Source organism: Artemia sp. Qi Xiang Cuo, chromosome 4, assembly GCF_049724085.1.
Source record: "Artemia sp. Qi Xiang Cuo chromosome 4, ASM4972408v1, whole genome shotgun sequence".
NCBI lineage: Eukaryota > Metazoa > Arthropoda > Branchiopoda > Anostraca > Artemiidae > Artemia > Artemia sp. Qi Xiang Cuo.
In genome coordinates this window covers 82527191-82541759 of record NC_142797.1, presented here as the reverse complement: position 1 = coordinate 82541759, position 14569 = coordinate 82527191, and the positions used below count along the sequence as shown (strand labels likewise).

The window sequence follows — 14569 nt, the reverse complement described above, 5'->3', positions numbered from 1 at the left end:
TGCATGAATATCAACAACTTGTAGTCCTCCGTTCTTCTTTTTTAGGTACATGTCAGTTGTTTTCAGTCTTGGGGGGTCTTTTCCTTGCCAAATAAACCCGAAAATGATTTTTTCAAAGTTTTAAAAGATCGCTTTTGAAGGTGCTGAAATATTCGACAGATACCGAATAACAGGCAAGCTGTATATATTTACATGTTGTGCCCTTTGGAATATGCCTCCGGCGTGCCTCCGGAGGCTTGCTCCTATTACCGTCGACTGTTAGAAAGGATAATGGCCCTCTCAATTTCCAATCAAATGAGGCTTTTTTGAAGTTTTTACGAAAACGCTGTGGGGGGAGTGTCCTCCACAACGACATAATTTCCAGATCTTTCAACTACGTTGAACAAAATGGCTATCTCAAAATTTTGATTGGATGTGTTAGGGGAAATGGTGGGCGCGAAAGGGGTGTTAGCAGCCTTCCAGTCACTTTCGACTATTTAAAAGGGCACACGCCCTGCCAAATTCCAATCGAATGAGCCCTTTTCAAGTTTTCTACGACAACTCCTTCGATACGTAGTGCCCTGGTCTAAAACAAACAAATAAATAACACATTGTGCCAACATCGTTCTTTACTTAGGCAGCGCTATAATAAATTCGAAAATAGCTGCATGCTAACTGAGAGTGCTAATAGCCAACCTCCAGTGGCGGATCCAGGGGGTGGGGGGATGCAGGCCCCCTACCGTAGTCTGAAGTAGTGTAATCACGTAATTAACGCAAGTTTGCGTTAATTAAACTTACTCCTAATGCAAGTTTATCAGATCAACCTATTTTGCGCCCCCTCCTCCTAAAAAATCCTGCATCCGCCCTTGCCAAACTCAGGGATAGCTACAAGTTTCTGAATTGTTATCTAACAGTATGGTCATTGGTGCAAACAACCAGGAATATGGGGTGGGGTTGTGTCAAATTGACATGTGTTGTTAGGCCTAATTTTCTTTTTAAAAAAACTTTGGACCAATATTGAAGCGGGGGAATCCTCTTGTCTTTGTGCACATATGATTATGGACATTCATAAGCACAAGGAGTGGGGTATCTACGAGGCAAATCTACGAGGGCAAATCCCAGTGGAATTCTGGAATAGACCTACGAAAGATGGATAGCCCTAAATGGGCTAAAAAATGGCTTTTTGCGACACGTTAAAATTCATTTCTCCAGAAAATGTTTCGGTTGAAAGTCTTGGTGACATACACCTATGTTTGATAGTTTATTGGGGCTCCTAAGCAATGTTCGCCTTATATACCCCAATCGTCCCATGTCTTCTAAACAGGAACGTGCATAACGTAATCTTTGCGCCAATCACTCCCTCCCCAATAGATTCTCAGTTTTATGATTCTTAAGATACAATTTTATTTTTTTCCTTAGAGCTTGCCCCTTTTTTAGTTGGGCCCCTCTTTTCACATTCACTAGCTCCTAGACGTTTGCTTGCTTCCAAGTTCCTAATAGCAGGCACAAACAGAGGAAGTTAATGCGGATAAATGTTTGCTATTTCATAAATGACGTAAAATTGGTAAATCTAATGAATAATATAGGGATATATGGATCTAATCCTAAAATAACTTATCAATGAAGTGTTTGGTACTTGCGTCTTATAGCCACCACACTTAAGTTGTGTAGAGAAGTTAAGATTGGTTGATGCTAATGAAATCAAACAAAATATGACGAAAATATAATACTTCATCAACAAAATTATGGAAACTACAACAAAGAATTATGGAAAGGGTCCGACCAGACCGCATTATATTAAATACGTAACCTAAACTAACCTAACCAAAATACCAAATAAATATTTAATTAAAATATAGCTATAATGTGGTTTCCCACCAAGCCAAAGCCAATATTGTATGGTATAAAGACCATGAAAACCGGTTATTTATCACGTTTGCGATACAAGATCTTGAGTGTGATGGCTATAAGACAAAAGTACCAAAAAAAAATATATCATAGTGCAACTTAGGATGACAGATTGCTGAAGATTGTTCTTTTCGGCCAACCATCTAGGGCTAAACAGAATGCAGGTCGTCCCCGTCTGGGGTGGGAGGACGTCATAAAGAAAGATTTAAAGGATATGGGAACTTCGTGGGCGAGTGTAAAAAGGGAGGCTTTGAATAGATTGGGGTGGAGGAGGAGCGTGCGTAGCTGTTGTGGCCTCAGGCGGCTTGGTGCTGCGGTGAGTTGTTAGTAATAGTAGTAGCAGTAGTATAGTGCAACTTAGTTTTTTTGCGCTTTACAAACATGAAACAAGTCTTTATCTTACTGCAGTTTTGTTCTTTACTAATAAATGAAATACAAAATGATTTTAAGCGCATTAAAACAACCGGGCAGACTTCAAGCAAGTATGAAATACATTTAAGCCTAAACAATGTAAAATATCCTTGGGCATAGAATGCGGTTTCACCAAGGTTACTAACGGAAATCAATTAATTTTAACTATAAAAAAATAAACAAAATTATCCTTAAACACATTCTCTGAAAAAAAAACTACTTCCTATAGTCCTGTGTGACGTTAATTGCATCAGAACAAAAAAAGTGAAATTTGACAATAATGGGCGAACTGAAATTGGGAGTACCAACTAATTAGACAAATCATTATGTTTTTTTTTCACTTTAAGACGAAAATAAGAAACACCATTACAAAATTTCTGCAACTGAACGATATTCAAAAACAGAAGTTTTTGAATATTTCTTGTAGATGCAGAAGTTTTCTTGTAGACGAAGGGTCATAAGCCGACCCTTCAGCTTATGATTAAGTGTACACTTAGTTCTGCGTCCAGGTCTCCAGTCCAGTATCTTTTCTTAAGCCGTACATGAAGCGATATAGAATGTTACCTCTTGCTAAAAAAAAAAGACAGAGACTTCCTTTGTCTATTGATAGTCACCTGAGAAAAAAGGAGGGGGAAGCTGCAAGCCCTAAGACCCTGATACTTGCCTAATAATTTCTTCTATTTTTCGCCAATTTTTGCCTTTTCTTGAATGCGTCTCCCCTACCCTGGCAAGATTCATCCCTATGCACGCGACTGCTTACTGGTACTGGACTTTCAGAGTCTGAACGGACTTTCAGTCTTCTTTTGTGCCCCTATATTTTCTTTTGGTCATATTATTTTCTTTAAAAATGAGCTTATGAATACTATATAAAACAACACTTGCAACTCTGTTAGAATGGATTACAATATTTTTACTAAAATTCCATTTTAAGTGTTTATGGCGCAAGCCTGAACCTTGTAAAATCACCAACAGGAACCTTTCTTAAACTCTTTCTGTGATGCGTCTAACTCTGACTGCATGACAAAGCACTTAAAAAACCAAATCAAACAAGTTCATCATATTCCGTTCACGATCATAATTCAACCAGAAGACTTTCTGCCATGACATTACTAACGGTCCCCAAAAAGCAAGAGCCAAGCTCTCACACACTCCCGACTTTAGTACCCAATCGCAAAATCTGCTGGATTGAGTTTTTTTTCTTCAAGTTTCAAAGTTTTACTTCTTTATTCTGTTTCTTCTTTCAGCAAGGAATTTGTTAATTTCCATTCAGGTTAGATTGATTTGTTCCCAAGAAGGTACTACGGGTGCGAATTAACATACATCAGATGGTACAAGTAAAGCGTGGCGGAATCTGTGCCAAGAGTGGCGGTACATGTGGCGTTCTGAGATGTACGCCAAGTGGTAGAAATTGGACGCCCCTCGTTTATCCCTTACAGAGATTGTGCATCTTGTTTTTATTCACTGACTTCATTTTCTCTTATCTTGTTTCAGCTTTATCTTGCACAATTTGTGGAAATAGTGCAGTTATTCGAGATAAAACAGCCATCTTGCCTTAGGTAAACTATAAGTCTTTTCCTCTCTTTTATTACCTTCAGAGCTCAATAACCTTAAAACCAAATGCCAAATATTTGCTAAAGGAAAACTTTGCCAAACATTACAAGCTTGACACAGGATTAGTAACACAGTTCTTACCTGGAAACAATAGCACCAAAATTATTAACTTTTAAGGAGAGATGGGGCTGAGATCCCTAGGACTCAGTTTGAGCACCCAATTATCTAGCTTAACAATATTGGTCAAAAGAGAGACATAACAACCCTCCAGATCGCTTAAAATCTTGCTGAGGATAAACTACCAAACAAAATGGGTTTTTTCCTTAGCTCCCAAAGGGTGCTTTAGAGCAACGTATCTACGTAAGACAAGGTGGGAGATGCCGATCATGAATAGAGCAAAAGGAATCCATATTATTCAGCTACGCACAAGATTGCTACGGACATACCATTCAAAATGTTTTCATTGCGTTTAGCAAAAACGTTACTACTGACATTATGGTCCTAAAAACGTCGAATTGTCACCATAATTTTTAAAAAGCAAAAACTTTTGCAGGGGATGTATTATTGTGTCAAAAATACCCAAATGGTTTTTTCTTAGCTCCTTTGTTCAGAGTGCAGGATATAAACGGTACTTGAGCATGATATGGGCAGTTACAAGGAAATCAGTCACGAAAAACCCGTTTTTGACGGGTTAATTCAAGACACCGCTATAAAGTAATGGAAAGCATAGCGTGGTTTACATTAAGTTTACGATATTTAAACTGTTGTTTTTGGGGTTTAGGGGGGAGGTACCTGGATTAGGTTAAGTATTTAATATATGCAATGCTTTAACCACCACCCATCCACCCCTAATCTGCAAATATACAGCCCAAATTTGTTTATAAACTATAATATATTCATCCTATTTTATTTCATTAGCATTAACCAAACTTGACTTTTTAGAAATGCCCATAAAATGCGCAGGTACTATATAAATATTTATAAATTGATGATCATTGTTTCCCTAAGAAGTTGACCACAATTTTTTAACACCTCTAAATGAACGCAATTCTGGAAATGAATTAAGAAAAAACTATATATATATATATATATATATATATATATATATATATATATATATATATATATATATATATATATATATATATATATATATATATATATATATATATATATATATATATATATATATATATATATATATATATATTATTATATATATACAAAGTAGTTAGCGCTCCGGACTTGAAATCCTGAGGTCAGGGGTTCGAGTCCTGGTGTCGCTGGTTATTTGGTTTGGAACGGGGGTTACTGGTGTGACACTGAAAGCTCATCCAGAGTCGACCCAGCTCTAAATGGGCACCTGGAGAAATCTTGGGCGGGGGGGACAAGAAAAGCGTCGGATGATATGCCCCCGACCACGCATTGCACTCCCAACCCAAGGAATTGAATCAGGAGATCGGTAGGCCTACCTGCGCTACGCAGACCTTTGGTCAGCATGCGAAAAAGTTTTATATAAATATGAATATATGATAGTCTGTTGACAGGCAGCACCATGATTGCTGACAGTGTTTCAATTGGCAGCTGAAAAACTTTCTTCAGCTGTATTATGGACTCAGTTTACATAGATTCAAAACAGGATGGCAAAATCAGGCGTAAACTAAAATTTTACGAGCGTATATGATTCAGAAGGGAGCGCTACCATTTCGTCTAGCCGTCACAAGCACTAAATGACATAACATCTAACGATCAGGACATCGACACGTCTGGACATCGACGCGTCCGGACATCGACCAAAAATTTATAAGTTTATATAATAGTAATAAGTAGGCTATATAATAGTTTAGAAACAAATTTCGGCTATATATTTGCAGATCAGGGGTGGGGGTAAAGCAAAGCATATATTAAATAAGTAACCTAACCTAGGTACCTTTTCCCCCCTAAACCCCAAAAAACTAGTTTTAAAATTTTAGATGTTATGACGGTTAGTGACTGATTTTTTTGTAGATGTTATGACGAATTTTGTCGATGTCCTGACGTTAGTGGTCCTGACGGTTAGATGTTATGACGCCTTCCTATTCAGAAGTTGTTTGTTACCGGAACACTTCAGTTACACGAGTATATCATAGGCAGCACAATAGCGCTGCCTCAGTGAAGAACGACGTTGGCACGATGTATTATTTCTTCTTTTTTTTATCCATAACCGGACACTTCTTATCGAAGGAGTTGTAGTAGAAACTTCGAAAAGGGCTTATTCGATTGGAAATTGGAGTGGTTAGTGCCCTTCTTAATAGTTGAAAGTGATGAGGGCAACTAGCCCCCCCCCTCCACGCCCATCATTCCCCCAAACACATCCAATCAAATTTTTTAGATAGCCATTTTGTTCAGCGTAGTTGATTTCCAGATAGAAAATATATTTTTTGAGGAGGACACTCCCCCACAACCCTCGAGGCAAGAGTTTTAAGTTATGCCCTGAGGGCATATAAGAACGATGTTGGCACAATGTATTATTTTTTCTTCTTTAGAGCAGGGCACTTCGTATCGAAGAAGTTGTCGCATAAACTTTAAAAAGGGCTCATTCAATTGGAAATTGGAGTGGCTTGTGCCCTTTTTAATAGTCGAAAGTGATTGGAAGGCAACTAAAACCCCTTCCAAGCCCGCCATTTCCCGAAACAAATCCAATCAAAATTTTGAGATAGCCATTTTTTTCAGCGTAGCTGATTTCCAGATAGAAATTATGTTTTTGAGGAGGACACTCCCCCACAGCCTTCACGGCAAGGGTTGTAAGTTATGCCCTGGGGGCATAAGGTTTTAAGGCGTTGTCGTAGAAACTTCAAAAAAGGCTCATTCGATTGGAAATTCAAAGGGCTAGTGCCTTTTTTAATATTCGAAAGTAAGTGGAGGGCAACTAGACCCCCCCCCACACCCATAATTCCCCCAAACTCATCCAATCAAAATTTAGAGATAGCCATTTTTCAGCTTAGTTGATTTCCGGATAGAAAATATGTTTTTGAGGAGGACACTCCCCCACAACCCTTGGGGCAAGGGTTTTAAGTTATGCCCTGAAGGCATATAAGAATGATTTTGGCACAATGTATTATTTATGATTTTTTTTTTCTTTAGAGCAGGTTACTTCGTATTGAAAAAGTTGTCGTAGAAACTTCGAAAACGGCTCATTCAATTGGAAATTGGAGTGGCTTGTGCCCTATTTAATAGTCGAAAGTGATTGAAAGGCAACTAACACCCCTTCCACGCTCACCAATTCCCGAAACACCTCCCATCAAAATTTTGAGATATCTAATTTGCTCATCGTAGTTGATTTCCAGATATAAATTATGATTTGTAGGAGAAAACTCCCCCCCAGCCCTCTGGGCAAGGGTTGTAAATTATGCGCTGGGGGCATATAAGTTTTTTTTTATAGAAGGCATTGTCTTAGAAACTTCAAAAAACGCTAATTCGATTGAAAATTATAAGGGCTAGTGCCCTTTTTAATAGTCAAAAGTCATTGGAGGGCACCTAGCCCCCCCCCTCACACCCATCATTCCCCCAAACACATCCAATCAAAATTTTGAGATAGCCATTTTGTTCAGGGTAGTTGATTTGCAGATGGAAAATATGTTTTTGAGGAGGACACTCCCCCACACCCTTAAGGACAAGGGTTTTAATTTATGACACGAGCGCATATAAAAACGATGTTTGAATCATGTATTATTTTTTTTCTTTACAGAAGGGCACCTCGTATCAAAGAATCAGTCGTAGAAACTTCTAAATGGCTCATTCAATTGGAAATTGGAGTGGCTTGTGCCCTTTTTAATAGTTAAAAGTGATTGGAAGGCAACTAACCCCCGTTCCACGCCCACCATTTCCCGAAACACATCCAATCAAAATTTTGAGATAACCATTTTATTCAACGTATTTTTAAGTTCTGTAATTAGGTCTCTGAGGATGACAACCCTCTCACAGCCCTCAGGACAAGGATTGTAAGTTATGCCCTGGGGGAATATAAAGTTTTTATAGAAAGTGTTGTCGTAGAAACTTCAAAAAGGGCTCATTCGAGTAGAAACTGAAATGGCAAGTGCCCTTTTTAATAGCCGAAAGTGATTGGAAGGCAAATAACAGCCCTTCCACGCCCACCATTTTCCCAAACACATCCAATCAAAATTTTGATATAGGCATTTTGTTCCACGCAGTTTAAAGTTCAGGAAATTATACCTTTGATCAGGACACTTCCCTCACAGTCTTCAGGGCAAGGGTTATAAATTATGCCATGGGGGCATTAAGTTTTTATTGAAATCTTTGTCGTAGAAACTTGAAAAAGGGCTCATTCGATAGGAAATTCAAAGGCCTAGCGCACTTTTTAATAGTCGTAAGTGATTTGAGGGCAACTAACCCCTGACGGTTCTGACGGTTAGATGTTATGACGCCTTTCCGTTCAGAAGTTGTTTATTACCCGGACACTTCAGTTATACGAGAATATTGCCATACAAAAGCAGAGAAACAGACTATTTAAAAGTTTTATGTCGAATAACAGAACTGATCAGAAAATATCTGTTGTCCTGCAAAACCATGCCAAGACAGCCGAAAAAAAACATCATAGGCCAAGAAGAATGCTATGGCGTTGAATAATTCCTTTTCGTTTCAAAAATAGCTCCATTTTTCGAAAAAATTAAGATTCACGATTTACTCCGATCTCACTCTAAAGGACTTCACTGGCTGAAGTCCAACAGTTCTACAAAGTATCAGCACTGTGATGAAAATGCGGTGAGGGACCATTTTCGCTTTAGTGGCTACTCTAATCTTACACCAGGCAATTGACAACACTGACGACGCATAATTTAGTTGTTCTTTAACACTTTCCTCTAGGTTAACATCTTGACAAAGTATATTGTTTGTGGAAGTTCAGGACTAAATCGACTTAATCCCGTTAAAAATTTTACGCGGCTTATTTACGTTATTATCTTTTGGAATGGGATCATTGATAAGCTTTCCTCTTTTTTAATTGAGTGCGCTTTTGTGGCTCATTCTGCCTGACTGACTGGTTTTTATACGGTTTTTCTATTTCGAATCTTCAAAACAAACATGTCCCTAAGGAAACCTTGGAAACCTGTGGGATCAATTAAGAGAAGAGCCGGAGAGGGCATGTGCCCACTATGTTTTTGCTCCTGCTACTTAGATAAACAAAAATACATTTGTGGGGACATTTCCATTCAAAATACCTTCTTTTGTATTTTTATTGAAACAATTGAAAAAAAAGCCAAGTCGAAAAGCCCTCCCAAATTTAGAAAAATACATTTTGTCCCCCTCAAAAGGTTCGTGAATTGATGCCACACATGAGTAACTATTAAAACTATCCTAAAAAATTACAAAAAATTATAGGTATACTCTTTAGGCTTGGGCAAAACCATTCACGCGCAAGAATTTTAGAAGTTTTTTTTTTTTTTTTTTTTGATTGAATATCCGGTGATGATTTTGCAAGTTTCACAACTACTCTACAGGCTACACAGTAACTCTAGATATAACAAATCAGAAGGGGCAAAAGTGACTGAAACTACAATAGTAATAATCTGAATTAAATTCTTATTTAATGATGGTGTAGAATATGACAAAGAGTCATTCGATAATAAAATGTATCTACAAACGGGATTACCGAAATAGATTAAGAATAATTCGAGATATGGAGGTTCAAGTTAATATGTTTGATATTTAAGAAAATTAGAACATGTTATACATAAGTTCACAATAGACTCGATTTGCCAGTAGGCCTATTGTTCTATAAATGACCTACCAACGCTCATTCGCAAAACTTACTTATTTTAGGATTGGTGGAAGAAATATGAATAACTGCCAGCTGACACAAATACTGAGGGTATAATCCTAGATAAGGGGCTTTTCAATGTCTTTAAGGTGATTGAGTTAGGCGAAGGAAACTTTCAGGAATATTTTCAGAGCCTAAAATATGTCTAGGGAAGGACTTTTGAAGTGCCTGCCTCAACCCCTTTCTCCTCCAAAGAGCACTGACCTACAATAAACTTGGACAAAAATTTTTGTTACAAAAGCCAAACTTTTAGAAATAGCCCAACAGCACAATGGAGGCCCAACGAAAGTGTTTCCAGCCTCACAGCTTTGGTAAACTCTGATTTATAGGGCTTTAAATAATTTGAAAAATGTGCCTTACATTTGAAAAAGATTCTAATAAGGCTCAAAATCCTACCGAAATAACTAGATTGCGTTTTCAAAATGAATAGTAAAAGAAAACAGACTCCAATCAAAATTAAGGATTCTTTTTCCAAATTTCAGACAGGTACTCTTAACCTGTTTTCTACGCTATTTTCTTAGCCTTGGAATTAAGGAAAGAGTAGAGATGAGAGCTTGAAAACACATTCCAAAGACATAATTTAGGTTATGATTTTTTCCCTGAAAGTTTCATTCTTTTAATAGAAGTATTTTTCGAGATAGCATTGAGTCCATCATCTACAATTTTACCAAACTGAGCAAAACCAAAAAGAAATCACAAAAATTTAACCACTGCAATTCATATCCATATTCATAAAACATACTAGAATCAGATGCTTTCACATATGACACCGCCTGTACAAATATACCATATAACTTTACTCTGAATACTGGTTTTTGAGTGTTGTAATCACAGGTGAAACACCTTGTTTCGAAAATCAGTTTGATCCTCAGTAAATGGAAGCCTTCCAATTTTTCATGCGTAGTAATACTAATATAGTATTGTAACTCTTCTGTAACATTTGGTAACCGATTCAGCTGCAAATAGTCTTTCATTTCGAAATTCAATGGAATCAGCTATGGTCTATTCAGCGGTTTATCTTGTTGGTCAAATGGGTTCGTCATTATGGGTAATAAAAATGAATATAAACGGATTTTTGATGCATTTTTAAGTTTTTTTGTACATCCCCCCCCCAAAAAAAATTCTTTTATACCCCCTCCCCCCACCCCGAAAAAATTCAGGATACGGCCTTAATTGTAGACCTCCAACCTTGATGCGTGTGCCTCAGAGCAGGGAAGTACTCAGAAAAAATACTTAGGAGGATTCAGAAAATTAATACAGGTAGAGCATATAAGTAATATAGTAATTTATAAGGCAATGATAAATAATATTATATTTTGAAGTGTCCGAATGCCTCCTACCATTGCATACATGCATACCTTTGCATACCTGTCTCTGTTTTTTTTTGTTTTTTTGTTGTTTTTTTACCCCTTTTCAAGTGTGAGTACTGACAGTCCCAATTAATATCTCTTGACTCATCCTAATTTAAATACTTGCGATAGAGCTGGCAGCCCTATCTTTTATCAGCATTTATTTTCGTCTTTTAATTGTAGGGGTGGGGTCAAGGATATTTTAAGATTAGGAACTGAAGTTTAAAAAAGTTATACTTTTTCGGACATAATCAGGGGCCAAACTACGAGCAGACCATACTCGAAGGGTATCGACTGAGGGCATAAGAAAGGGTTTAAAGGAAGCTACAACTTCATGGGAAGGGGTTAAGAGTAAAGCTTTGAACATATTGGAGTGGAGGATTGGAGAAGCGTGCACAGCTGGGTTGGCCTCAAACGGCTTGATGTTGTAATGTTATTAGCAGTAGTAGCAGTAGTGTCCTCCCTAAAGCCGCTCTTTGTGCTAGAATTATTTCTACATTTTTCCCCACAATGCAACATGATTCTAGTAAGGTGTCTGTACTGCTTCTCTCGCTTTTCCACTATTGGTAACCGTAGGAACTATGATACAAAGCCTGTGTATTCTCTATTGCAAATTTAAATTCCAATTAAAACAATTGACATTAAACTTCTGCATGCCAAGAGGCCAAGATCTCTTTTGGGGCAGTCCATATATTTATGAAATATGGTCAATAACTATGTATTAACTACTAACAATACTGCTACTGCTGCGCTGACAACTCGTAACAGTACCAAGCCACCCGAGGCCAACACAGCTACGCACGCTCCTCCTGCATCCCAATTTATTCAAAGACTTCCTCTTAACAACTTCCCAAGGAATTCCAATTTCACTTAAATCCTTCCTTCTGACTTCCTCCCACCCCATTCGGTGATGACCGACTTGCTTTTCGTTTGACCCTAAATGGTTGACCAGAAAGGACGATCTTTGGCATTCTTCATCCGCAGAAGGTGTCCTAGCCATCTCAACCTTTCTCTTAATATTGCCCTTGAAAACGGAATAAAACTGCATTTTTCACGGAGCTTACTGGAAATACGGTCAGTAAGGTAAGACGGGTATCTACATTTTCCCCCGACCTTGAACGAGTTACAGACTGCAAATTTTCTGAATAAACAGCAAATTCTAAGACCTCTCAGCACATGGCTTGTTAATACTGTCGAGCATTCAGGCAAACTTATACACTAGCACAGAGGTTATAAATAAAGGAAGACTCGGTCATTCGTTAGAAATGATATAGCTTATTGAATATCACATACCGACTACTAATTTAAGAGTCCGAACTTTATTCACTGCAGCGTGTACTTAATGAGTTTTATATTTCAATTAGATTTTACAAAAATTGATCTTCAGCTTGAAGTAGGTTTTTCTTTTAATTTACAAAACAAATTGAATTTCCCTCCGTCGACTAACATAAAATAGCGACAAAAAAGTTATGTTTATGTTTTCCTTATAATTAGCTTATTTGTATTTTCCAAGATTGCACTCCCCACCCAAAACGAAAGTTTTCGTATGTTCCTATATGTAAGTAAAGCTTTGCCATTTGCAACATAGTTGCCAAATATCCCCTTCATCTGTTGATGGCTCGATAAATAAGCCTGAGAAAGAACTTTATTTTTACAAAAGAAATTTACTTTATAATCGGTAAATGTCGGTAACTCTCAGCAAATTCCTAATCTGAAAACAGCCACGTTACTTTATAGAACAGTATCTGAAACAAGTCTTTCTTCATCTTACAATCAGAGTTAGTAGGTTTCGGATCCCCCAAGGAGTCCTAATTAAGCCCATCATCATACAAGCTCCGCTGTTAGTTTTCATTCCAAGTATTTATAGTTTAAAGTAAGTCCTAAATGCAGCATATTAAAAGGGTGATGTACATACCTGTTTCTGATTGGCACCAGCACGTCTAAGAGATTCTTCAAAATGTTGCTGAACAGCCTGCTCAGCAGCTATGTCACGCATACGTTCTTCCCTGCCTCGCATATCACCCACCCCAACACGTTCCATTTCTCTTGCAGCGTTGACGCGCTCAAGCTCACGATGATGGGCTTCTACTGCTCTCTCCCTGTAAAAAAAACGTTCTACTTTGAATTTCACTACTTATACTTTTTTAAAGAAGATACTCTGGACTGTAGGCGCTAAAGTACTTTGGTAAGTAAGAATGATGAGGATATTAAAAAGCTCTTTTTATCAAGCGTTTGTCTCCAAGTAAACTAAAAAGTTTAAAAAATCCCTGCCACCCGAAAAAATTGAAAATTTTTAAGAATTAAAATTGAAAGCGTAGGACCGTCATGAGATATTTTTCAACTATTCAAAGGCATTTAAGAGCATATACATCAAGCCATTGTGATCAATGATTAACAAGTTTTTATGTCATGAGTACCCCATATACAGATTTTTCTGGGTAGAAGGAAACAAGGAAGGGCCCTTGACCCCTACAGCAGGAGGGGTCGCTAAAATGAAACCATTAGCATGTATTATCATTGGAAATTGGAAATCAACCCAAAGCCTGCATTTGGAAATACGATTACTTTTAACAGAATTTTATTAAACAAATTACTCATTAGTAATTCTGAAGCAGATGAAGGGCATTCAACAATCCAATATTAACCCTTCCCTTTCAGTAAATGCCTTTTCGACTCACAAAAGGCCCGTTTTTTAGCACTAAGATCTTACATCTAAGATCTTACATCTTTCTGCAAAGATTTCCGTTCTTTTAACTCATCTTACTTCTAAGATCTTACAGGTCATTGATGTTAGCAAAAAGTGTGAAGACCGGCACTGTTTTGTCACATAGGACAATGATGAGAGAACTTGGATGATCTACTCATCATTGTTCTCAGACCGCTGATCAGAGCAGAATGATGAAAGATGAAAGACGTTTGCACAAAAACGACCAAAGATGTAAGATCTTTGTTCAAAGATTTCACTTTTAAGCGTTTTCTGACAAAAAAAAGTAAGATCTTAGTACATTGATGAGTGAAAAAACGCCCCTAAACCCTAATCTTGAAACGAGATTTAGATTATCAGTTTTGAATACACGGAGCTACGGAAACAGAATCCAAGGCAGACCGAGTTTGAGGCTTCAGGTTTTGTGCCCCTAGAACAGAAAGGCACAACCCTTTGCCCTACAGACATTATATAAGAATTTGAATAGCTTGTAGAAAGGTAGATAAGAAAACCAAAAAGAAACAAATTTTCAAGTAAATTTTATTATTTTAAAAAAGAGTAAACCTATTAGATCATGTCCCAAAACTTCTTCATAATACTCAATTTGCGCCCATGCTTAGTTTTTTTTCAGGTGGTGGCGATATGCCTTTCAACGCAACGAATAGGCAAATTATATACAAAATTTAATGACCGTATGAGAGCATAGCAAATTTGTTGAAATCCAAGATTTGATAGCACCCCCCCCCCCTTTTTTTTGGCACAAGATCCTGATTGAACTGCCAACACCAAGCAACAGGCTAAGACAATTAGAAGCTATTGGTTCCATGCCAAGTATAAATATTTACCGTGACA

At 37.5% G+C, this 14569-nt stretch overlaps 1 protein-coding gene across 1 annotated transcript in view; it reads right to left on the bottom strand.

The window, feature by feature from the left end:
* LOC148953521 (uncharacterized) overlaps positions 1–14569 on the bottom strand; it is a 113941-nt gene that overhangs the window by 77062 nt on the left and 22310 nt on the right. The window contains exon 3 of the mRNA XM_089088581.1: positions 12929–13112. Coding sequence (XP_088944707.1) covers positions 12929–13112 — 184 coding nt within the window. The remainder of the gene's footprint in view (positions 1–12928; positions 13113–14569) is intronic.